The 25612-nt window shown below is 29.7% G+C and overlaps 5 protein-coding genes across 9 annotated transcripts in view; 2 read left to right on the top strand and 3 right to left on the bottom strand.

Annotated features, from left to right (window-relative positions):
- Positions 1–3446, bottom strand: part of Kank (KN motif and ankyrin repeat domain-containing protein 2 kank) — a 38662-nt gene extending 35216 nt beyond the window's left edge. The window contains exon 1 of one of the 2 annotated variants that reach the window (XM_089169918.1): positions 3317–3446. The gene's annotated coding sequence lies outside the window, so the exon portion shown is untranslated. Of the gene's footprint in view, positions 1–1501; positions 1691–3316 lie in introns of those variants that run through there. The other variant, XM_015318152.2, reaches the window with a different exon arrangement.
- LOC107064952 (uncharacterized) lies at positions 1502–14979 on the bottom strand. Of its 4 annotated transcripts, none has more exons than XM_089169921.1 (8): positions 14848–14979; positions 14019–14075; positions 13852–13956; positions 13008–13771; positions 11728–11778; positions 10659–11631; positions 3317–3494; positions 1502–2954 (listed from the first exon to the last, which is right to left on the bottom strand). In XM_089169921.1, exons 1-8 carry the CDS (start codon positions 14930–14932, stop codon positions 2927–2929), a joined length of 2241 nt encoding a protein of 746 aa, XP_089026047.1. In that variant the 5' UTR covers positions 14933–14979; the 3' UTR covers positions 1502–2926. The 4 variants fall into 4 exon arrangements, with proteins under 4 accessions (XP_089026047.1, XP_015173637.2, XP_089026049.1 ...); XM_015318151.2 differs by having other exon boundaries at positions 1502–1593; XM_089169923.1 differs by lacking the exon at positions 14848–14979 and adding an exon at positions 14256–14833 and having other exon boundaries at positions 1502–1593.
- Positions 14980–16102: 1123 nt separating this feature from the next.
- LOC107064951 (uncharacterized) lies at positions 16103–17003 on the bottom strand. Its single transcript, XM_015318150.2, has 2 exons — positions 16845–17003; positions 16103–16627 (listed from the first exon to the last, which is right to left on the bottom strand). Exons 1-2 carry the CDS (start codon positions 16845–16847, stop codon positions 16181–16183), a joined length of 450 nt encoding a protein of 149 aa, XP_015173636.2. The 5' UTR covers positions 16848–17003; the 3' UTR covers positions 16103–16180.
- A 3984-nt stretch (positions 17004–20987) lies between these two features.
- Positions 20988–23137, top strand: LOC107065039 (vitellogenin-2). The gene is made up of 3 exons (XM_015318327.2): positions 20988–21137; positions 21868–22544; positions 22653–23137. Exons 1-3 carry the CDS (start codon positions 21065–21067, stop codon positions 22893–22895), a joined length of 993 nt encoding a protein of 330 aa, XP_015173813.1. The 5' UTR covers positions 20988–21064; the 3' UTR covers positions 22896–23137.
- A 524-nt stretch (positions 23138–23661) lies between these two features.
- Positions 23662–25561, top strand: LOC107065038 (vitellogenin). The gene is made up of 3 exons (XM_015318325.2): positions 23662–23822; positions 24145–24806; positions 24980–25561. Exons 1-3 carry the CDS (start codon positions 23789–23791, stop codon positions 25250–25252), a joined length of 969 nt encoding a protein of 322 aa, XP_015173811.2. The 5' UTR covers positions 23662–23788; the 3' UTR covers positions 25253–25561.
- Positions 25562–25612: the final 51 nt, after the last annotated feature.

Here is a 25612-nt window from a genome sequence, read left to right as displayed (position 1 = left end):
AACAAATAACTCGAGTTTCGCAATTACAGAAGTTATGCAATCAGCTAACTATGCACCAATACTTCTAATACCTTTTATGTATTGCTTTCTCGTTAAAGCATACTCAAGTTATTTCAATAACGTATGAATACATTACTAATCGGTTTACCCTACATTCTTATCAATTTGAACATTATTACAATGGTTAGAAAATTGTAAATATAGATTTTTCTATAATTTTCAAAATATTTAAGATTTATATCGGAGTTAACTATTACTATGTCGCTTTCTTTGATCCGTTTTAAAAGCAAACGTTTACGTTCGTTCTCCTCTTACCTCTCTCATCACTAGACGGATTAATAATCGTCAGCCTCCGTCGACGATGACGACAATTACATACAACGAAGACGACGACGACGACTATGTTATTTTACTGGCGCGAATCTAGACTATCAAGAACGTAAAATCTTTAATGATAAATGCAAGAAATATAAATATTAGTCGTAGTTAGAAAACCACGTGTATAAGAGAAAGATACAAGTTAGTAAGTATATACATACGTGCATTGATCTAATCATCATCATCGTCATTGTCATCGTCATCATCGACAAATACGGACAATCATTGAATGCGAGTAACGATCGATCAGAATATTTTCTCTGTCTAACTTGAGAATGTTAATTAAGTAAAATAAGTGAAAATAATGATTTTTCCAGAAATGTATTCTTTTAGAAAGGTTCTAATCGATTAATGCATTTATGTATCATTTATAGTTTATCTGTCTCGATAATATCAGTGCAACCCACGTTTCGGCCCACTTCTCTTATTATGCTGTTAATATTCATTATCATTCGGCCTGCGATCTCATTCCAAAGAATTACACCCATTGGAATATGGTTTTTGATCATTCCAAGCAAATGATTTGAACGAATAATCGAATTGCATTGATCTTTCTGACATAAGTAAAATTATTTTTGCTTATAAATCATTTTACGTTAGGTTAGAATAAACTATTATCTTTTAATATTTATATGTTTTATGCAAATCATATTTTTTATTTAAAATTAATCCTTACTATACTCCTATATCACGAATTTTAATGTCGAGACTCGGCATTATAATATGCAATTTTTAAAATAATTATAAACGTTTAAATCAGAAATGAATGAATTGTAAAAGATTTAACAAAATATCTTTCATTTGTTTATAAAATAAATATTTCAATAAAAATAAAAGAAAAAACAGTTACAATTTGTTTATCCGTTTTACATGATTCTATCTGAAGCGAATAAACAAAAAATCCAATTGAAAACTTAATGTGACGAGTTTAAGCACGACATTATAAAACGTAATTTCTCAAATAATAATAAACATTTAAATTTGAAATAAAAAATAAATTGCAAAAAAGGTATAACAATATCTCTCATTTGTTTATAAAAAAAAAAAATATTTTAATAGAAAAAAAAGCAAGTCATAATCTCGTTCTATCCATATAAACAAAAAAATCGAATTAAAAACAAACCTGTCAATCCTCTTCGTCATCGTTGCCATTCGTTTTTCTCATCTTGAAAGGATACAACTTAATCCTTGGGGATCCCCGTAAATGGAATCCTCCTAAAATCCGATTAGAAGAAAAAAAAAATAAAAATGATTTAACGTATAACTCGCGAAATATTGGAAGAATAAATGGAAGGTGACACACGAGGAAGAACTGCGACGGTCCTCGTGCAGTTTCAAAGAGGTAACTGTGAGAGAGAGAGATTCCGAGGAACGAGCAACCGTTCTGGTTCACGACTGGTTCTTCTCCTTCTCCTTCGGCCTCTGGCCCCTTCTTCTCCATATCATGTCGCGAGTACCACGGAAAAAGAGTCGGAGAGAGACGAACGTAGAAGAACGGACTACGAAAGAATGAGAATGTATGTGAAAGAGAGAGAGAGAGAGAAATTGAGATACAAGATACCGGTAAGCTTTAGCTTAAGGAAGGATGCAGAAGTTTGAACCACGACAGGTTGCTTCTCTCGTAATAACGCCATAAAGAAGAAAAGGGATGGAGGTGGTTCGACTAGATGAAGGTTATGCTTAACCCCTCCCCCGCATACTACAAAGGGAAAGAAGTCGATCAGGTAGGGTCAGGGACGGACCTTACGTTTCCAAGAATCTTATATCGTGATTTACAATTCTCTATTCTTTGATCTATACAATTTTTGATGTTAAATTATTTGAAAATATTATTTTACATATATACTATGCGATGTATATATTTGAAAATGATTATTGTTATAACGATATTTATATACAAATATATGCAGATAATTTAAATTTCACATAACTGTGTTATGTGAAACAGCTGGTACTTTGTTTATCTCCGTTTCTTGATTTTCCTTTTTTTCTTTTTTTTCTATTACCAGAATAGGAAGAACATTCCAAAGAAGGAAACTGGCTTTTATGTTGGTTGTTAAGTTATTTCCTTCGCGAAACTCAAGCCCTGAATAAGGTTACTTTCTAAGGTATCAACGAAACCTACCAGCTGGCCCGAAACCGAGTCTCTTTCTTCGTGTTCATGGGATCAGGTAGAAAGAGATTTATTTATTATAGAAGTGTGTGGGAACTTCTTCTTAGCTATAAAATCTACCCGAAGAAGTATCAAATTTTTTTCATCGACAAAGAATCACCGATTCTTTCTCATTCGAATTTTTCGTTCTTCTTAAGGGATAGAAATTTGAAAGAAAAAATATACAATCGATTGTAGCCGAGGTCCAATTCAAATTCACAATAAAATGATGGTTAATGGGGGTTTCTTGGGAGAAAAAAAGAAAACAAAATCGAACTATATCCAATATGGTCCAGCTGTTAAATGTGTATGGGTGTCTGCAACGTAGTCAACAAATAGATTTGCTCTTGCATCTCGTGTTACTCGCTCTTGGCGTTACCTCTTCTTACCACGTATTTAAAGATCTCGGGTCAAGTACCTGGCACTGACAAGACGAACGACTGAACTTTATGTTTTAAATTACAAATAAAAATAATAATCCCTTTTAATTGCTATTATATGTTAATTTAAACGCTTAATTTATTTGTCTCATTGCTAACAAATCTTCAGGTTTCTTCTTTTTTTGTTATAATATTAGTTCAATTAATTTGAACATTAATTGTAAATTAAGAAAATAAATAATGGTATACAATAATGTAATTTTTACATTAATCTGAATCAACATAAATTGCAAAAAAGAAATATTGCAATAATTCTTTAATCTAATCTGAAATATATTAAAAAAGATCTATAACTTTTCTACTACTTGTGGGGAAATACAAAAGAAATAAACAATCGTATACTTACATATACGTCAAACGGTCGTTGTGCAAAATGGTCTTTTTTGTCGAGGTCGATCTCGTGTCGATGGTCGACCGGTCGAAGAAAAATTCTTTCGAGATATCCGTGGGTGGACCAGTTCTCTCCGTCCCCGAAGATCCGTGCACGTCGACCAACTGTCTTGCTCGTCCTTTCACAGGACATTCTTGTCAAATTGCATTTTATTATTCATTTTCTAAATCTCCCTTTTGCCAACATAATTAATCTTCCAAATAATTCTCCATTAATCGTATACACAATTACAAACATACACGCATAAACCCAAGCAACAGATATATATAGTCAGACATATAGATATAGATATACACATAATAAACTTATCTAATAAAATTTTCTACATAAAAGATATATGAAAAATAATAAAGAAAGAAATTTAGATTAAATATCTCACGTATATTATCGATTTTATTAATACGAATTGTACATATAGACAGGAGTATTCTTATTGTTTAAATAACTTTTGAAAAAATCCATATCTTTCGATTTTTCAAGACTATCATCTATTTATCATACTTCCCCATATAATATATACATATGAACATCTAGCAAACAAACCTTACCCTCAAACAACAAAATTCAATATTTTATTTATTTTTCTGACTAAAAAATAATGAATTTTAAAGATAAATATCTGCTTATACGTATAAGTAGATATATTATCTATGACTATGTAGGATTATTTAATATAATTAAACATATTATAATTTGTATGTATTATAGTTTACACGAACACCATATACCTGAGAAAAAGACGATCACGATCTAGTAGACAACAAAGTGTCTACTGTATTACATATATGTAACTTCATTCATAAAATAAAACTGCATACTTGCATATAGATATATATTATATATATTATAGATATTACAAAAAATAATAATACAAAAATAAAGAGAAAAATAATCGAAAATAAAAATGAAAGAAATTCGATAAAAGAAATCTAATTTTGTGAGCTAATACAATTTATTGATTAGAAAATTCGATTAAATTATTCGAGATTAAAGAATTTCCTTTCAATTTAGATTCATTATTTGTATATTTTTTACACAATGACAAAAGGATTTCAAAATTTTCTTAAAGAATATTATAATATTTTCTTTAGATGAGCCAACTGTTGACAAACATATCCGGTTACTTTTCAAAGACGACACACACGCGGTACACGACTCTACTTTAATATACTTTCTAATTTTACTTTTCCTCTTCTGCATTCCTCTCTTCTCCTCTTTACCCCGAAAGAAAAGCAGCTTGAGAAGCGTAATTGGTTTTTAAATAACTTATCTCCAAATGTCCTGTCTCTTTTATCTTCGTATTGTCGAAAAGAAACTGAAGAAACTCAAAATTACTAGTCTTACAACAAACACTTTAACCCCCTCCCACCCCTCAACGTCCCATTAAAATTTGTTCATTTTATCTGACATCAACGAAGAAGAATTGATATATAAAATTATCCAATTGTAAAAACAAGTTGCTACATGATTTCTAATATTCGTTTCGAGTTGCAATGAATTTTGTTTAAACAATTATACAAATGAAGCTAATAAACTTCGATAAGAACATGAACAAGGATCGAGATTAATTTTTTTGTTCTTTTATCTGCTAAAAAATGTATAATCGATTTATAAATATCTACATTAAGCAACAAACAAGATTAAAAATGTTCAATACTCGCAATAAATGATATGTTGATGATAAACTATAATAAATGTATATTCGAGGAGGAGATATTTGTACCAACATTTTTATATTCCTAGATATTTTCATTATATTTTACGAGTAACATTGCAAAATTTATAATTCATCTGGTAATGGTTTAAAAAGAAGCAATTTATTAAATAAAACGATAAAAATAGCATAATCACCGAAATGATGATAGCGTTAAATTAAAAACAAAAAAACAAAAGATAAAAAAAGTAAAAAAAGGTACAAAAAGATACATATAATTTATAAATAAATACAAAACATTATATATATATATATATATACATAAATATATAATACATATACATATATATGAATTGTATATAATATATATATATATTGGATTGTTTTTAAATTAAATGCCACAAAGCGTTTTTGTTCTCTTCCGCGACAAATATTATTAAATTATTATTATTAAACAAATAAAAATAAACTCTATATAGTATGTATGTGTGGACTCACACGCGAGTCTCTGGATTCTCGTATATCAAATCAAAAAGAACATTAGGAAATTAGGTAAATCATTTCACGCAAATCTAATGTTTTCAGAAAAAAACTCTTTTCTTTTCTAATGTAAGATTTATGAATTATTCAGTCTTATGGGGTCGATGAAGAGTTTTTTATGATTTAATCTTACATGTATTATTTATATTGGGAACGTCTTCTTATTAAAATACTAATGACTTTTCACCGCACGAACAGCGAAGACAAAAATTAAAAGAATATTATTAATAATAATAATAATAATAATAATAATAATAATAATAATAATAATAATAATAAAAATAATAAAGAGATAGAGAGAGAGAAAGAAACGCTTTTAATCGGACCTTGGAATTAATATCACTGGTCGAAATAAAAGCGTCTCTATATATATATATATATATATATATACATATATGTACAAATATACATGCATATATATTTTGTTATTTTTGTTAATTATTTATAATTTGTTGTTAATTATATTATTTATCTAATTACTCTTAGGCATTATCGAGATATTATCTCTATTAATCTCTTAGGTTTTCTCACGAAATTCGCTTTTCGAAAGAAAATTAATCGATGTCAATAATAATAATAATGATAATAATAATAATAATAATAATAATAATAATAATAATAATAATAATAATAATAATAATATTAATAATAATAATTAAAAACATTAATAAGTAAGTGACAAAATATTTTTCTATCAAATTTCTAGCCTTGAATAATCACGTACATCAATCGATGAACACTAAAGTGTGGTAATAATATGCTTATATAATCTAATAATAAGTAAAAAGAAACATGCATTTCTTAGCATGTTGCCCGCACACATTCATATCATTTATTATTATTATTATAATATTTATATATTTACAAAGTGAAATATTTTAATAATAAACGCACAGATTAAAATGATAAAGAGTTTTCTTTTGTTCTCTTTTCTAAGGTACTATGCCTTTTTTCTAAACAATTTCCATCATCGGATATTTTCTCTTTAATTTTTCCTTTTTTTTAATTAATTCATACATCCGTTCATCGTCCGTTCGCTCGTTCGTGCTTTCATTAATTCGTTCATTCAAAAATTCATTTAATTAAATCATACTTTTAATTAAAATCCTTTTTCGATTATTTTTTGTAATTTTTTTGTTTTCTGTTATCCTGTCGTTAAAAATAAATAGTATAAAAATAATATTAAGATATTAACGATGATAAGGACAATAAATTAAACAATGTTATCAAACACACAACTTATACAATGTATATAATAATACATTACCATTGATCGTCAAAAAATTCAATCGATTATTTAGTTAACAAATTAGTAGAATCGATCGATATTTTCTTCTTCTTCTTCATTCATTTCGAACACCTTACGACTTATATTAATCGATTTAAGTCTACTAATTATCAGGTAAATATCACAATCTACGCGATAAGACGTTATTCTCGTATACGCTTACCCTAGGAATTATACAAGGGGCGGGCCAAAAGTTCTTACCTAAAAGCCAAAAATTCTCCAAGTGAAGTTCAAAATCAATTAATGTAGAGCTTCAATTATTTGAATTAATTGTTAAATTACTTTCGTGTGTGTGTGTGTTTAATAAACTGTCTGAAAGAATGGAATTCTTAATTATGTCATAAATCGATTATAAGTAAACGAATACATACCTAATAATTTAAAAAATGCAATATAAAAAATTAGGTGTTCTTAGATGTTGCCAATTGGTGAATTCCCTTCAATATGAACTTTTGTATAATATCTATTTCTTTTTGATGGTTTGCCCATTTCAAGATAATATTCAATGCTTTTATTGCTTCTTTATGCGTTGGAATTCTATTGCTCGTATCTTCATTATAACTATTATTTATATTATCACTTGTTTTGAATATAATACTTGGCTTAAATAAATCTTTGTTCATCCATTCCTGAATACAATATCACACACACACACACACACATATATATATTGTAATTTCAGCAGTAATATTTTTTCTTGTAATACTCATGTTTAAATGAAATCTAATTAACAAATTAATTGTAAATTTAGAAAAGATTTACAACTCGTGTCCCAGAAGCGGAACTACAATACTACAAGACCCTGAAACGCATGGGAGCCCAAAGTTTAAAAGGGCCTTAAATTATTCTATTTATTATTTTTTAATTTTATACAAGTTATCTCTAATTTTTATTAGATTAAAAGAACATTGACCTCCCCAAAAAAAGAACATACATTTTGACGTTCATTAAATTTTTAAAATACTCTCTTCTAAAAAACATTAACTTCTTATTCATATCATAAAATCTTATTCTACATTTTAAAATATTAAATATCAATATTAATATTTGTTATATAATATAATATATAACTTATTTTTTTGTTCCTTAAAGTCATAGAATTGTATTTTGCAAATAAGATCCGAATATTTGTAGTTCCGCCACTGTCTTGTCCCATAACATAAAAACTTCAATAAATACATAGTTGAAGTACATACATATGTGACACATTTTATATTCGGATAATCAAAGCTCTACTGTGTACTTATTTCCCCATACTTTCTACAATAACTTTAGACATTGTAATTAGGCTTGCAATGTAACAAACTAAACTTATAGTAACACAATTCACAAAGAAAAAGAATCTACAAAATATTCAAAAGAAATAATTGACTTTGAAAATCACCTAAGAACTTTTGGCTCACCTAGGAACTTTTGGACCACCATATATATCATTATCTCTGCCCTTTTATCTCTTTCTCTCTCTCCCTCTCCCTTTTTCTTTCTCTCTCCTTCTCTCTTCTTATTCCTATCTCTCTCTCTCTCTCTTTCTCTCTCCTTCTCTCTTCTTATCCCTCTCTCTCTCTCTTTCTCTCTCCTTCTCTCTTCTTATCCCTATCTCTCTCTCTCTCTTTCTTTCTCCTTCTCTCTTCTTATCCCTATCTCTCTCTCTCTCTCTCTCTCTCTCTCTCTCTCTCTCTCTCTCTCTCTTCCTTCAGGTTAGTTGACATAATAAAGAGAGGGAGAGGGAGAGAGAGAAAAGGAAAAAGAGAGAGAGAAAAAAAGAAAGACGATTAAATGAATAGATTAAAAAAATATCTAGCATTTTTTATCTCTGTTACTATGGAGGGAGGAGAGAGACAGAGAGAGAGAAAGAGAAAGAAAGAAAGAGAGAGTGTCTGAGTGAGTGAGTGAGAGAGAGAGAGAGAGAGAGAGAGAGAGAGAAAAGAGTGAAAAGGCAAGAAACAACATTGAAATTTTCGTAGAATTTAAAAATCAATAATTGCAACATTCAATAATTTGTTTCGTTGGTAAATAAAAAAAGTACTAATTAATCACAGATGCACACGCAAATTACGATGAACATTTATAATACATGTTGAAAAATAACACTTATGTGCTTTTTGTTTTGCTTTGTTTTGTAAGGAGTCAAGGATCATCGTGCTCGATAAAAACAAAAACGAATATATATAATTATAAATGTTATGCATAATGATTATGTACAAATCGAACTCTTGCTTATTGTTAATGAAAATGAAACATCGAATTTGCATTTTTATCGATGTTAACACTATTTCAGGGTTTCCCAAATCCTAGTCCACGAACTGGTACCTATCCGCAGGTAAAAAATTAAAATAAAATAGAAAAACTTTTCTACTTAAATTATCATTATTATAAATTTTTTAAATTTATATTGAAATATGTAATTTATTGGTGAGTTCAATAAAGAACTAATTAAAAATAAATAACCTGATTTTTACTATAGGATAAAAACCCTATTTATCCAAAATTATAATCAACATTTTAAATAATACGACATATGTGTATGTTATTAACATAAAACTGGGCCGTGAGTAATAATTTTACAAAATAAATACCAATTCATGGTAGAAAAAGTTTAGGAAACACTGCCATATTACCTTAAAATATATATATACATATGCGTACATATACGTAAGTAATACGTATGAACAACATTCTTATCATTTGTTATTATTGTATTTGTTTTTTTCTTTCTCTTTTTACTTATAAACATTGTTGCTACGAAGTTAAAAAGAAAAAAGAAAAAACAAAAAAAGAAACAAAAAAATATGTAATTTCGTATTGTTCGTACGTAAATTCCTAAGCTTTATGTAAGCAATAATAACGGAGAGAGATCGGTTTATTTACATATATAATACACACACATCGTCCGAGAAGTCTTATATATTCCATTGATCATTTGACGAATATCATAAATGAAATCCTCTCCCCCAACCCCTCAACAAATAAGACTGTTTCTTTGTAAAAAGGAAAACAAAACTAGTAAAAAAATTATTAATTTATATTAATCTACGAGCCAAAAGTATTTTTTGTTTGTTTGTTAAATTATCGTAATCGTGGATTGTTTTTTTCGACTTTTTATTTGATGAAAAAAAAGGGAAAAAAAACGAGTAATCGACGGGTTAAATAACGTATGAACTTTCGGCCTCCTCTTCCTGCCCCTCTCTAAATCTATACCAATCTTTAAATCTTTCTCTCTCGTTTAAAACAAAAAAATGAAAAAAAAAGAAAGGCAAGAGAACAAAAATATACTGAAAAGCAATGGAAAACAGATTCGACAAATGATCCGAGGTAGAGTTGTGAACGATCGAACGGGAATGTTGTTAACATTATGTTATCGTTTTATAAAACAAAAACGTCTGTGAAAAATAAAATTTAAAAAAAAAAAACGAAACTAATATATTCGATTGTCAAAAAAAAAATTATTACATCGACTTAATTTCGACAAGAGACACCAAATAGAAATTAATCGGTAAATTAAAAAAAATAAAAGTACAAACAATTTAATCGTACTTCAAATGAAACGTGACGAACCGTTTAGAACAAACTATACTTCTGAAATCAGCTGACGAATTAAACAAGAAAAAAAAAGTAATAATAACGATAAGAAGAAGAAGATGAAGAAACGAAGATACGTCACATAGACCGTCTCTTCTCTGCAGGCTTCGGACGAAATTTACAAGAGAAAAAAAATACAATGTTTCTTGTTAAATGTAGACGCACCAACAATAGTCGCCCTTAGCCTGGAGTAGGTGGGGTCTTATGTCACTGAATATTAAAATTATAGTGCTTACGGCTAGACGTAATACGAAGCCATCGGCTAACAGCCAAAGGTTCAGGATGACAGTTCGACCAGGTGATATCACCAAAATTAGGATAAGGCGTTGAGGTAGTAGTTGCCTCGAGTTGAATAGACGTTGAATAATCCTGCCTATGATAATCCTGTTTGTTTCTCTTGTTTGGTGGCTTAGTAGTGGTAGTAGTATTGGTAGTAGTATGACCGAGTGGACTGCTACGATTACCACCATGATTGAATCTTTTTCCATTAATAGGACCACCAGCATTGTGACGTTGTTCCAATTGGTCAATGGGTTCGAAAAGATTCAAACTAGACATGGAGGAAGCTTGTTGAAATTGTCGATACGAACTCCTTGACAAAGGAGAAAGTAGAAGATTATTAGATGAACGTAAGGAGGCAGTTTTGTCGTCCTTAAACGTGGTCGAATAGATGCTATCAATAGAATCATCTAGATCAACATCGAATGTATTATCAGCTTTCAGAGAGGTTGATATGATGGTTGAACTAGGCGAAGGTGTAGTCGGATTGGTTATTGCTGTGATAGGTGTTGTAGCTAGGGTTGTCACAGAATTGGTAATTGGGGTTGATACTGTGGTTGGCGTTGCCGTTGAATTTGGTGATGGAATGTCGTTCGATACGACTGCCATAGGTGATACTATAATAGAATTTAAAGATGTTGTCTGCAAAGTCGAGGTAGATCCCGATGAGGTTGTGGTCGTTGGCGGTGGGGCTGATGGTACCGGGGAAGCAGTTGGTATCAAGGTTGCCACTGATGACTCCTCAGTATTTGCCGGCAATGGAGATAGTGATGGCAAAACCACTGATATCGGTGCCATCATCATTGATGAAGTGGAAGAAGAAGGCTGCGCTGCTGCTGTCTGCGAACTGCTAGTGGACGCACTCCCTTCGACCAAGGATGACTCTAGACTCCGTAGTTCCTCGTTACCGTACTCCTCTTCGAGCTTGGTCTAAAAAAGATAAGCGTTGACGTCTCGAAATAAGAATCGTAGGGCCCAGTAGGAGGATGTGTGGCGTTAAAGTGCCCAAAAGAAACCATGCCTTACAGGTTTAGTGGAGCCATGCGGGGCCAGACACCGATAAAGCAAATCAACAGCCTGTAATAACAAAAACAGAAAACAAGTATCAACCGGCACCCTCCTCTAACGTTTTCTTTTTTCTTTTTTCTTTCTTTCTTTCTTTTCTCCTCCAACTTTTTCCTGTTTTGTCTCCATACTTCTTGCCTTTATTTAAGATACTTTTCGACCAAGTATATTTCGAAGAGAGTGTGAAAGAGAAAAATAAAACAAAAACATCCCTTCTACTGGGCTGTAATAAGAAGGAACAAAAACCTCAAGAGAAAAAAATACGTTAGAAATTTCACTAAAAACTTATGGGCCTCCGCAATCCTAAAACTATACAATATGTGTAAATATATATATATATATATATATATACACTTTAAAATATCAAACGAGACATAGAGACAGGTAAATCATCATCTATGGGGAAAAGAAAAAAAAAGACCAAAGCTTACGTCTCCATGTCGTTATCCTACTTTCAGCACTATTACATAATGGCGTCGTGTAACGTAATTTGTAATTCCTAAGATGAACAGAAATGAAAGTTTTAAAGCGTTCTACTGATCGAGACAGCACCAATATGAAATAAACATTAATAGCAATAAAAGCAATGTTCTTAAGAATAATTCATAAAAAGACAACGAAGAAGAAGAAGAAGGAGAAGAAGAAGTAGTAGAAGTAGAAGTAGAAGTAGAAGAAGAAGAAGAAGAAGAAGAAGAAGAAGAAGAAGAAGAAGAAGAAGAAGAAGAGGAAGAAGAAAAAGAAGAAGAAGAATGACCGAACACAGTATCTATATTGGAAGAAATCAAAATTTTCGAATGAAAAACATGCTAAAAGCCATTTGAAAATTCAATAAAACTATCATCACTGATTATCTTGATGAATGTAAGGAACTTAAAAATAAAAAGGGTCATCCAACAAAAACTTTCATTTCTACAAGAAGAAGAGCATTATTAAGGAAACAAAAAATAACAATATGGTAATATTTATTTGGCCAGTATTTATAACCACATTTGTGATTAATATTTAAAATAAATTGTCAATGCGCAATTCTCTGAAATAACTATTATGCTTTTATTATAAATACTAAAGAAAATACTGTCCAAATAAATAAAAGTGTTTAAAATACCATCACAAATAATAGTCACACGACGCGAAGGATTACAAATAATCCATCTCTTTGGACATAGAACAAAAAGAAATAAAGTAAAGTGGAGAAAAATCTGATCTTATATATAAATATAAGATGTGATTCGCATTCGTACCTTTGGCAGTGGGTAGGTGTCTGGCAGCGATAAAACCGGCGGCGAACTTGGTGCTTCGGAATCAACATTTGAGGTAGAAGCATTAGTTGTCAATGATATTGGATTGACCGATGGCGATGGTAGAGGGACAACTGTACCACTGACTGATAATTTGCTAGATCTCGTATTACTCGGTATTTCCTTAGCTGCTCTATATTCCGCGAGTAATTTGTCAAATGTTTTACTTCGACCAATAACGGTTCGACGTAAGGAAACCGTATGCGCTTTGCAGGTAAGTGACCTTGTACATGGTTTCCCTGTTTCTTCGTTCAATACTCCACAGTGTCTATCAGGATCGTATTCTCGGTCTTTAAGGAGAGAACGATCTGCTTTCAGCCTTTTTCGTCTGGTTGTTCCACTTGTCCCAGGACTTTTAACTGGACTCGAGGATGCCAAGGAACTATTGCCAGTACTAGTGGTTGCTGTTTGTACTGTTTGTAAAGCTGTTTCTAAAGGTGATCTAGGTGAAGAGGAAACTGGTAACGACGTTGTTGAGGTACTACTAGGTTGCTGTTGTTGTTGCTGTTGTTGTTGGTGTTGTTGTTCCACCGAAGTATTTCGTTTCGCAGATGTATGAATCACTTTGGTACTACTCGAATTTTGTGCTGATGCTGGCTGTGTCTTCTTTAATTTAGATACTTTGCAATATGGTGTCTTTACTGTAGGTTTTGTTACAGGTACAGATGGTGGAGGAAAATTAGCTGTACTGCTAGGATGTCGACTCTCTATAAAATAATTCAATCATTACATTAAATATTCTTAATATAGTAGAAATCATATGTTTTATACAAACGACAATATTTACCCATATGCTGTATAAGAGCTTGAGGTTTTACTATGGCGTTGCATATCTCACAGACCACTCCATAAAAAGTATCTCTTTCTGGACAAAATCCATACAGATCGATATCTGAAAAGATATTATTCTCATTATAAATTATCTTCCTTATGCGAAGAAAAAGATATATTTACCTTCCGAAGAAAGACGAGTAACTGTACTCGCTGGTTTTGTTTCGGATTCTTCATCACCTAAAACATAAATCCAACGCATTAGTCAAGTAAATTATTATTCCAAATGCTATATAGAATTCTATATAAATTTCACTCTATTTAAGAAAAAAGTCTAAAAGTGTTCAACATGATTTTAATTCAATGACAATTTCTAATTGTTTAACGAGAAGTTATACATTTTCTATTCACATTTCCTACCGTACACATATAAGTAGATAATATTCTTAACCGAATAAAAATTAATGACTTTTTTCTTCTCTCATATTTCGTAAATGTAATATTAGCCTAATTAACAACATAATATAAAAATATATTCAAGTCAATGATCGAAGGAAAAGAAAATAATTTTAATATCTATTATTCAAAGCATCAATATTTACAATATTACATAATTATGAAATAATAAGAGAATTTTTAAAGAAAAACAATGAACTATAAAGAAAATTATGCTTCTTGAAGAACAAAATTGCGTTATCATCAATATAAACAATGAATAAATAAAAAAGATAATCAACACAAGAAAATGCAAAGTCGAGTAGAGATGGAGAAGAGGGGAGGAACGGGGTGGAAAGGATGAAAGGTGGAGAAAGGGGGAGGAAGGGGGAGGTAATGAAAGGAAGGGGTAGTAGTAGAGGGAGAAGGAAAAGAAGACTTGGAGAAAAAAGAAAGCGCTAAAAAGTGAGGTTAGGTCGTCAAATCGAAACCTCCATCGTCGAGATCGGAGGTTCGTTAGAAAGTAGAAAAAAAAAGATATTAATGTATGTAAGAAATAAAATCAAATAAAACTAACTTAGAGGTTTATCCCTTCCGATTCTTTCAATCCAGTTTGACCAGGGTTGGCCGTGAAAAAACGTTGGGCTGTCACTTCCCGACATTCCCAGTGGCGCTCGCGTTGTCAATGAGATACGATGCGTTATTCTCTTTCGAGTATATAGAGCAAAACGAAAACGTTGTTTTTCGGGATGTTCCGCGTTCTCGGATTGTCAGGTACGAAGGGCTTGTCTCAATAATAATCGTTCTTCTTTCTTTCGTTTCACCGTTTTCTTCGTACGCCGGTGAAACACGTTCATTGGGCACCCTGTATACGATCAAACACAGTCTATCTTTTTCTCTCTCTCTCTCTTCCTTTTTCTCTCTGTCTCTCTCCTTCTATCTTTTTCTCGTTCTTTCTCCCTTTCTTTTTCTTTCGTGTTTGATCTCTCCCTTCTTCTCTCACAATTCTTGAAAGAAGCTTTAGATCAAGTACACGAACGACATTACGGAAGTTTTTTCAACATTTTGTTTACTAAATATATTATATCTTTCTTTACGCTACCGACGTGAAAAGTAGAAACACGTTTCTCTCCCTTTGCATGTGCTACGGTAAATGAGGGCTAGAATAAACTAACTAAACGAATGATTGGTCGACGCGCTGCAACGAAAATGGCGCATCACTGAAACTTAAGGCGCGAATTTAATCGACGAATCACGAACGCTCGTTCAACCATATGAATACTTCAAATGTTTTTATTGGCTCCTTCCATTCGTAAGTTTAGTCGAATGGATACATTCAAATGAATATTTATTTATTTATTTTTCTTTTTCAATTTTATATTCCTAATTACGAATTATGAATATAATATATATATATACTTTTATTTTATATTCTAACACCGAAAATGTATATATTTTAAAATTCCAGATCTCATTATATTTTTTTTTATCTATCAATTTAACTTAATAATCATCAAAAATTCATAAAAACTATTCTTAAACTGAGGCCTTAATTATTTATCTAACTGTAAAAATTTAGTTAATGTCATTTATTTAAAACAATATTTTACCCTTTCGATGAATAATCCTTATTTCCTATTCTCTTTTGCTTTTTGGATATTTAATTTTTTTACTCAATGAAATTTTTACTTATATTAATATAAGTGTTATGGGATATGAGAGATATTATGAATAGAATATTAAATGATCAATTCTCCATGAATCTATCGATCAAATATAAAAAGAAGTACTTTTCCGAAGGAAAAAACATTAAAATTTGACTAGCATAAAAATAGAGTATATAAAAATAGGGTATATATGTACTCTATAAATACATATAAATATATAAGTATAAAACAGTTCACAATTGTTTAATTATAAAATGACTGGTTCTGCGTTTGTTGATCTTGTTGCAATTGTTGATTTACTTGAGCATAGTTAACTGGATCACCTCGATGAGCTTGAATTTGTTGCCAATTGATAAACCAAAAAGGTTGTTTTTCTTTAGGCCAGGTTTTGATCCTATTAATAAGATCTATGTCACCATATGCATCAACCGGTAAATCAATTGGTACTTTGATGGTTGCAGAACTGGTAGGGTTTGTTGCACTCAAAGAACTTCCACTTTCAGCATTGATACGATTCTCAACGTCTGCAGTTTGTCCTGGTATAGGTGTTGTCGCCGCTGCTGCTGCTGCTACAGCTGCTTCTGTGTATTGTGGAAAGACTACAGGATAACGGTGACTGCTACCCGCGTATGGTGGTCTCTGGGAATAACCCAAACAAGCCATTGCACTCATAAATACTATATATTTCATCTGAAAAATACAATGTTTCCATTCTTGAACAACATATTTTAAATACATAAATAATAAATGAAATATAGATTAAATATGCAAATTATATGAAAATAAATTTGCTATTATTAACATCATTTGTTAATAATAAGTTTCAAAAATGAATAATAATAATAATAATAATAATAATAATAATAATAATAATAATGAGAAAAAGAAAATCCTCAAATTTGCTCACCATGATTGAGTTAAGAGAATCAGAAGATACGAATAGAATGTCAAGGATAAAAACTTGTTTCTCGAATGAACCTTTCTATTTGCCAGTTAAAAACGGTATGGTGGCATTGGGATGATGTTCTCGTATATAAAACTGACACAATCCCCACTCCTGTCTTATCTTCGTGCGTACGAACGACGCATATAATATACGTGGGGAAGTTTGCTGTAAGTTCCCGCGATTGGTTTGAAAGAAAAAAGAGAGAAGCAGAAAGATAGAAAGAAAGATAGGAGAAAGATAGAAAGAAAATACAGGGTGAATCGCATTTTTCGAATTATTTTAGATTATTTTTTTTTTCAAGATAAAAAGTATTATCTTTCTTTCTCAGGAAAAAATAAATTCATATAACACATTTTTAATCTAATCTCCATTGTGATGTTGGAATTTACATATGATGTACAAAACAATTAGTGTTGTCGAGAGATTTTTATAAATCATTTAAAATCGAATAAGTAAACTTGAAATTTGTAGTTTACATTATTATTTTCATATAGAAGGTAAACGAACGTTACAGGGTAAATACTAGGAAAAATACAGTTTCTTGTTGATAAGGAAAACCACAAATTTTATTAACATTTACAAATGCGCATTTCTCTGAAGGTATAAAAATAACATTTTTTAAAACTTTTTGAAGTAGTTAGAAAACGAATGTAAGGAATGAAGGAAAAACCAAAGTTAAAAAAAAAACAGTAGGTCCTTGAAAAAATATACACAAAAAAAATCACAAAGATCGATCAATTGTCAAGTATAATAAAATATTTATCCTTTGCTTAACATAGAAGATGTTACGTCCACATTCAATTATAAATTCTTGATTTTTATTATGCGGTTTTCAGCTGACGCATCGTTTTTACGCTTACGTTAGATATGCAAAAATGTTATAGAAAGACAAAAGTTGTTGTTTCCCATTGAGAAATGTTTCGCAATCAATAATTTTTAATATTCCGAAAATAAATATTGTAATTTTTTTTTTAATTCTAAATTATAAATCAATATTTTCGTTTAAATATATATTTTGAAGCAAAAAAAGAAAAAAGAAAAAAAAGAGGAAAATCTCTTAATTTTTACTTTACTTTGAATATATATTTCAAAGTATATTACGCACTTACGAATAAAAAAATAGTAATAATAATGACGAACTTGATATATATATATATATATATATATATATATATATATATATATATATATATATATATATATATTATATCGATTTACAGTTTTTCAATAATATTTTCTAGATGATAAAACCGAATGCATTTTCTTATCGTCATAAATATGCATTTTTATATTTGAAACTCGAACGAGTTCAATTAGGAAAAAAATAAATAAAAAGAAACAGTTACAGACTATAAACAAAGATGAAATGTAAGAAACGCCTTCGTTTTCCAATTATCACCGAACGGTACTAACAAAACTGGTTTTATTCTCACGTATAATAAAAACGAAATAGAAAGAAAAAAATATGAATAAGCATGCAGTTTCTCTCAGAACAAATATCACCGACTTTGATTCGAGGTTTGGTTAATACAAAATTAGGACGCTTTCGAAAATGATATTTTTATACTATTGTATTTCTATTATAAACTTTTATTTTCTTCTGACCCTAAAATATATTGATTCATTTAATATTTTATTATCCTCTTCATTTATACTCCTACAATTGCTTTTAAACATCTACTCATTCTTATATAGGAATGGAAATACCAGAATATTAACGATGCGAAAGAAAAACAGAAGATGAAAATAAAAAGACATAACTCGGATAGGATAATTCTTTCGTTTAAAGCTCGTTGATTCATAGAATTTATTGAATTCATAGTAAAAAAAATATATCCTAACGTAACAAAGAAAATAAGAATATTGTGTCACGGTTGAGTTATAGTTTACTCAATCACGTGTAACATACTCGAATACTCTACGTGTTGATAATAAAAACCATAAATAAAACGATAATTGAAATTTTTCAAATCCAATTTGTACCATTGGTTTTTCCCGATGACTTACAGAATTCTGTTTTTTCTGTATATATATACAGAAAAACCTACCCTAATATATATATATATATATATTAGGGTGGGTCAAAACAATGACTTTTTTTTTTTAAGTGCCACGGAAAAATGGATTGCTAGACACCTTAAAACAATTCTCACCAAAAATGAGCTCTTAATTTTAATAGAAAGATCCTCCGCATCGCAGTTTTTTATTTTTTTTCAGTCCAATAGATTAAAATTCATACCTCATTATTTATTGATTGTACAGAAAAATGTTCTAGACGAATTTTGTAGGAAATTTAATGCTCTGCAAAAAAGGTATCTTATATTTTTTCCGTAAACCTCACCATTTGAATGATATTGAAGATTTTTAGACAAATTTCATTTTTGTTTATGAATTTTATAACTTGACAATAAATGACTGTTAAAAAATGCGCAATAAAAATTTTTGTAGGAAATTAACTGCTCTATAAAAATGGTATCTTATGTTTTGGCGGTTAAATTAAGCGTTCAAAAGATATTCATCATCAAACTTTCATGTGTACTGATTTCTGTCTCATATGTACTGATTTCTTGAATATATATATACAATTTATTTTATAGGTTAAAGATCTAAGATTTTTCTAATTAAAGTGATGAAACTCAATATCTTATTTCTTTTTGTTTCTATTTATAATATTTTATCTTCGAAAAAGATAAATCAAGGAAAGAAATAAACGGGTTCAAGGGTGAGACCATTATATCGGTGTTTGACGGATTGATAGAGTTAAAATAAAAGAGAAATTAGTTTTAAATGGACTTAGAAAAACAAACAAAACATTTTCTACACATTTAATTTATATGTTTCATTGTTTAATAAATAATTGATGGATAAATCGAATATAAGAAAAACTTAAAGAGGCAAAAGAAATAAAAAGGAGAATGAAAGTACGATTTAAAATTCATTAAACATGATTTATAATGACGGTAGAAAATTTCTTGGTATAAAAGGAAAATACTTTGTGAATAACTTATCAAAATAATAAATGATTAAAAAGCCATCAATGTACAATATAAATGAACTTCTGAAATCGAGCAAGCGAACGAGTAACAAATCATCTTTTTTATATTTTCTTTTTCCACGAAATGATTATATTAATTTATGATATCAAAAATAAAAACAAAAAATAAATTAATAAGAAGTATACGAAAGCTGCAACAGACAAAGGATTAAACAAACTAACAAACAAACAAATTATTCTATATAACGGGTTGCATATTGCAAGGTGTACGAGACCTCGTGTAAAGGGTTGCATATTTTAAGGAATTCAAAAGCTTCGTTTAGAGGGTTGCAATCTCAAGGAGTTCAAGAACTCGTGTAACGGGTTGCATACTTGAAGGTGTAGGTATATTCTCGCAAAATCATATCTATTTCAAAGATTTAAAAAATTCTAAAATATTTCAAACAGTATGAAACGAAACTATTTCATTATAAAGTTACGACAAATATATTTTAGATAAAATCCCATGATATTCAAGGTTTTAAGAGGTATACTATTGAACGAGGTACAATTGCAACAAGGTGCCACTTGCAACAGCAAACTGTTGACATAATTTTCCGTTTAATGTAGTAGGAGGTAATTGGTTATAATACTTGAACGTAGTGTGCATAGAATATTTGAGTCAAGGTCACTACGATTATTTCGCTGTATCGTGCCTTCGGTCAAGTGTACTCGATGATCTATGAGAGAAAAAGAGTGAGAGAGAGAAACACGTGATAAATCTTACTACGTCGCGTCGATTCGAATCCAATCTTCGAAACACGTGCAATGTTTTATTTGTTTTTTCTTCATTCATTGGAACGTGCGATTAATCGGATGATTAATAATTCTTAAATTATCCTTTTAAAATAATACAATAAACATCTAAAAAAACATGACATAAGAAAGATACGCAGAAAACATTAAAAAAGAAGATAAAGTATGATAATAAAAGGAAAGTTTATTTTCTTATTGATAAATAATAATGAAAATGATTAAAAATGATAGGCAGATATTATTACGTTAGTATTATAATAAAAATAAAAGATAAATACGTAGATATTTTATTTAAAGGATATTACCGATGAATTAGATTCGATTAAATTATAGCATAACGTGAAGTCAGTTATAACATTTGCCGAGGATATAAAAGGAACATGTTAGAGCAATGGGGAAGTTATTTAGACAAGAACCTACCTCCAACATCGTCATGAATTTCATTCTGATACCGTATCTTCTAGGTCGGTAAAAGTCTTTTAATTAATTTGTTTATTTAAAACATATATAGTACAGCAATTTATTTGAAAATGGATAGAAATGTTGAAACATATTAATCAAGTACATAAAAGTTAAGTGGTACCTCGGTTTGTGAGCATAATTCGTTACAGAAATAAGCTAGTGTAATCAAGTATCACTCGTATATTAAAGTATCAAAATGAATTTTATCATAAGATATATAGAATGAAAAACAAAATAATTCGGTGTAAAAATGATATCAAATACGAAATACTAAGTAATAATTATACAAGCTAATCCTTGTCATTTGTCAAGTGTATTGATACTGCTTGCAATACGTTGCAAGACATTGTTAATTCAAAGAATCAAAATATTTTATTCGTCTTGGGGATTACTTGTGAACTTGTGAATTAGCAATTCAAGGTTTGACTATATAATGGAATTTTAGTTTGCGAGTATAATTCGTTACAAAAATAAGCTCCTAATCCAAAACACTCGTATATTAAAATATCAAAATAAATTTCATTATTTTATATTTATTAATACAAAAATGATATAAAATACAAAATACTTATTAACAAATAAACAAGTTAATCCTTGTAATTTGCCAAACGTATTCATACTGTTTGCAATACGTTGCAAGATATTGTTAGTTCATAAAATTCAAATTTTTTGTTTGTGAACGAAATTACTCATCATTTGACTATATTTAAATAATATTGAAAATATTTGCAGCAACGAATTTGATAAGTAACGACGATGCTTGGAACAACGGACCGGAATATTCGTTCTCCGTACACTTGAGCATAATTTCGACCATGGAAAACGATAAAGGTCGTTACTTGGGTAAAGCATTGCTCGTTAATCTGAAATGTCGGCCGAGAGAACCGGATAATTTATTTTGTCATTTTGAGGATGCCAAAATCGGTAAATTTTCATCGAAAAAATTTGATCGAGTGGGTCCATTACCAGCGAGGAACATAAGTTACGAGCCATTCAAATTCAGTGGGAAAAATTTTGAAATAATATTCGATCAAAATGGAATAAATGCATACGTATTAGAAAATGATGATAAACTTATGAGTCAGGTACTAATCGATATGTTTCGAACGATCATCAATCAACTTAATATTGGGACGAATTTGGATGGGAAAAAGGATAACTTTCAAGATGAACAATATTTTTCTATGGGCAAGTGTCCGGCTGATTATAAAATCCTTCGAATAAAGACCAATCATTGTGAGAAAAAACAATTCGATTTAGTACCCTTGATCGATTTAATATTGAATAAAGACGAAGTTATAAAAATTAATAGAAAAATTGTTCTCGATAAATGCGTTCCACCTGATATGTATTATTTTATTGGAAATGATATTCACAATTCGATTTTTGAAAACACTACGTACCGTTTGGTAAAATATTATTACTATTAATTATTTAATAATTATATAAATGTTAATTAATTAAATATAATTGTAAACTAAAATATTAGAATATAATTAAATATATATATTTTTCAGATTTCATCCGATAGTAATATGAGATTTTCGAAAAATTGTTTTATCTCCGAGACGTTAAATTTCGTTGATATATATGATCAGGATCGAACGAAAATCGGTAGTGTTCTGGATCATTTATATATATCACTGGATTCCATTCATCCGGCCCAAGGTAGTTTAAAAAGCTTACGCAATCCAATGTCCATTGATGTCATCGTTAAAACCCGATCAAACTATAATACAACATTAATTAATCTTCCTTAAATATAAATTCAAAAGATATTCAAAGAAATAATTTTTTGTTTCATTACATCTATTGTAGAAACTTTCAAGAATATGTATAAATTCATCGTTTATAAAAAATTAGTTAATAAACTACAATTTCGCAACATTTTATTTCAAATTGATAGGTGCACGAGTATTTTCTACACCACAACTGTATATATATATATAATAATATATAATTTATATAAAAAGAAATAAATAAATATATATACCAAGTACAATACCATCGAATTGTTACAAAAATAAATTAAAGACAAACAAAAAAGATAAATAATAATAAATTGTTGCGATTAAAACATTAATTAATCAAATTTTATGTTAATTCAAGTGTACAGAACTTGATATTGCAATAGTATAATTGTATTAAATCCACATTAAAGTCATGGTTACGTATCCAAAGAGAGAGGTTTGAAATTAAATGAAACTACCATGATTTATTAATTTCACCAAGTTAAACTTCGAAAGCACTGACATGGAAAATCGAAACGCAAGAAAAAGTGAGAAAGAAATTTTTCAATTTGAATACCAAAACTGATTCCTAATGAACAGTAAAGAAAAGAAAATAATTAATTAAGTGTAAAGAAAAATGATAATTTGTAACGATTAAATAATAGATTAATGAAGTTGATATAGTTGCGTGTGAGTTAGTTTGAAGAAATTTCAACGACATTTTGTTAAATGATAAAATTGTCGATGATTATATATTGTCAACTTAACTTCCTGGAGAGAGAAAGAGAAAGAGAGAGAGAAAGAGAGAGAAGGTATAACGTTAATTAAATGACGGCGCGTTAAGGGGTCAACAGATTGCCGGTAATAGATATAAGAGAGGCGAACAAGAGGAGATTAAATGCAGTCGTATTTTGTACGTCATCATGATCACCTTCTTGCTATTACCCTTTTTTCTACGTAAGTTCTAAACGCAATTTTTAACACTAAACGTACCACGACCGGATTTCAATGACTGATCATACAATTATTATAATAATTAAATTCTTGTACAAGTTATAATATTATTTGGTGAGTAAGGAATTCTTATATTGCATAAATGATATAATATTTTTTGTTATAATAAATCGTAAAATATACGCCTTTCAAAAAGGTCTCTCATTAGATCTGCTGTGATATAAATAAATATACATAAATGATCGGTACGTTTAGTGTTTTAACAAGGTATATAATTATTATTACCAAATATATATCATTTCATATGAAATCTTTTTTTAAAAAGTGAGCCAAATTTCGGTGGACATTGATTCATTCCTTTATGGTCCGGAATACACCTACCGAATTGAAATAAATACCACAAATAATGATGGACTTGGTGGTGAAATGACAAAAGCATTCGATGTGGTAAATACTTTAAAATGTCGTCCAAAAGTACCAGACACGTTGAATTGTCGTTTCGAAGAAGCCAATATACGAATGTACAAGGGAGGCTTGTTCGAATTGGTGCGATTATATGTCGAAGATTTGGGAACGAATGATGAACCATTCGAGATTAAATTCGACAAAAATGGAATTAGCCATTTGGTGGTTACAAAGGATATGGAACCCTGGACTATCGATATGATTAGATTGATAGTTAATCAATTAAACATTGGTATTGATATTAGAAATAAACCTGATGGCAAATTTGCAGCTATAGAGAAATCGTATTTTGGGGAATGCGAAACAATGGTAGTGCTTGATCATCATCGTTTACCGGAAGATCGGTGGAAAGATGACAAATTCGAGATAATACCGATGAACAATGGGATTAGAAAATTAACTGGTGAAGTTGTCAGCATAGAAAAGATAAGATATTTCGATAATAGCGAAGAAAAGAAAGTATACTTTTTTGGTAGCCTGTCTGCTTATTCGACGTTACCTGCTGAAGTCACTACGACTATAGTAAGCGATCGAATTTATGTATTTAATGTCTTTTTATTCGTCTTGCTTTTATAAGAGGAGGGAAGGATAAGTTATTAGGCATGAAATGATCCGATAACTGCAATTGAACGTTTTATACTTGATAGACTGATATTTATTTGATCGGTATACCGAAACACTGTTTGCTGTTTCAGAAATCATCCCAAAGCAATATAATCATATCAGACTCGAACTTTACTTCCTATACAATCAATGAAATCATCATCAGTAATAAGGATAAAAGTAGAAATTTTACCCTCAACGATAAGATAAAATTGAGTTTGGAAGTAGTGTCGACACCAAAAAGCGAATTACCTATGGTCCCCGATGCTACATGGGTCAGTTTTATGATTCAAGATGATTGGTATAAAGACGAAGAAAGATACTTTCGTATGAAAAATTTGTTTCAAAAAATCTTTTCTTTTTAAGATATTATTTACTATTAAAGAATTAAATACTTGTTGATAATTTTTATTTAATTTATTGTTATAAAAAAAAAAGGAAACAAAGAATGTGCATGGCATTGACGTTCGATGAAAGTAAAACTCGTATAATCACACGTGGAAAATAATCAATTAATTCATTTATACAGCAAGTGTCCCTTAAAATTGTACACGGTTATGCTTATTAGATTTTTTGCTTCAAAACTATTAATATATAATGTGTTTAAGAATGAAGACAATTTAGAAATAAATATATTTAGTATAATATCTTAATTAAATATTTAATGAATTTAACTGGAAAACTTTATTTATAGCAAATTAATTAAACAAATACTGAAAATAGCG

This window comes from Polistes dominula, unplaced genomic scaffold (genome assembly GCF_049000335.1).
Source record: "Polistes dominula isolate Pdom_NZ unplaced genomic scaffold, Pdom_raw_medaka contig_49, whole genome shotgun sequence".
Taxonomy (NCBI): domain Eukaryota; kingdom Metazoa; phylum Arthropoda; class Insecta; order Hymenoptera; family Vespidae; genus Polistes; species Polistes dominula.
This window is presented reverse-complemented; position numbering and strand designations above follow the sequence as displayed.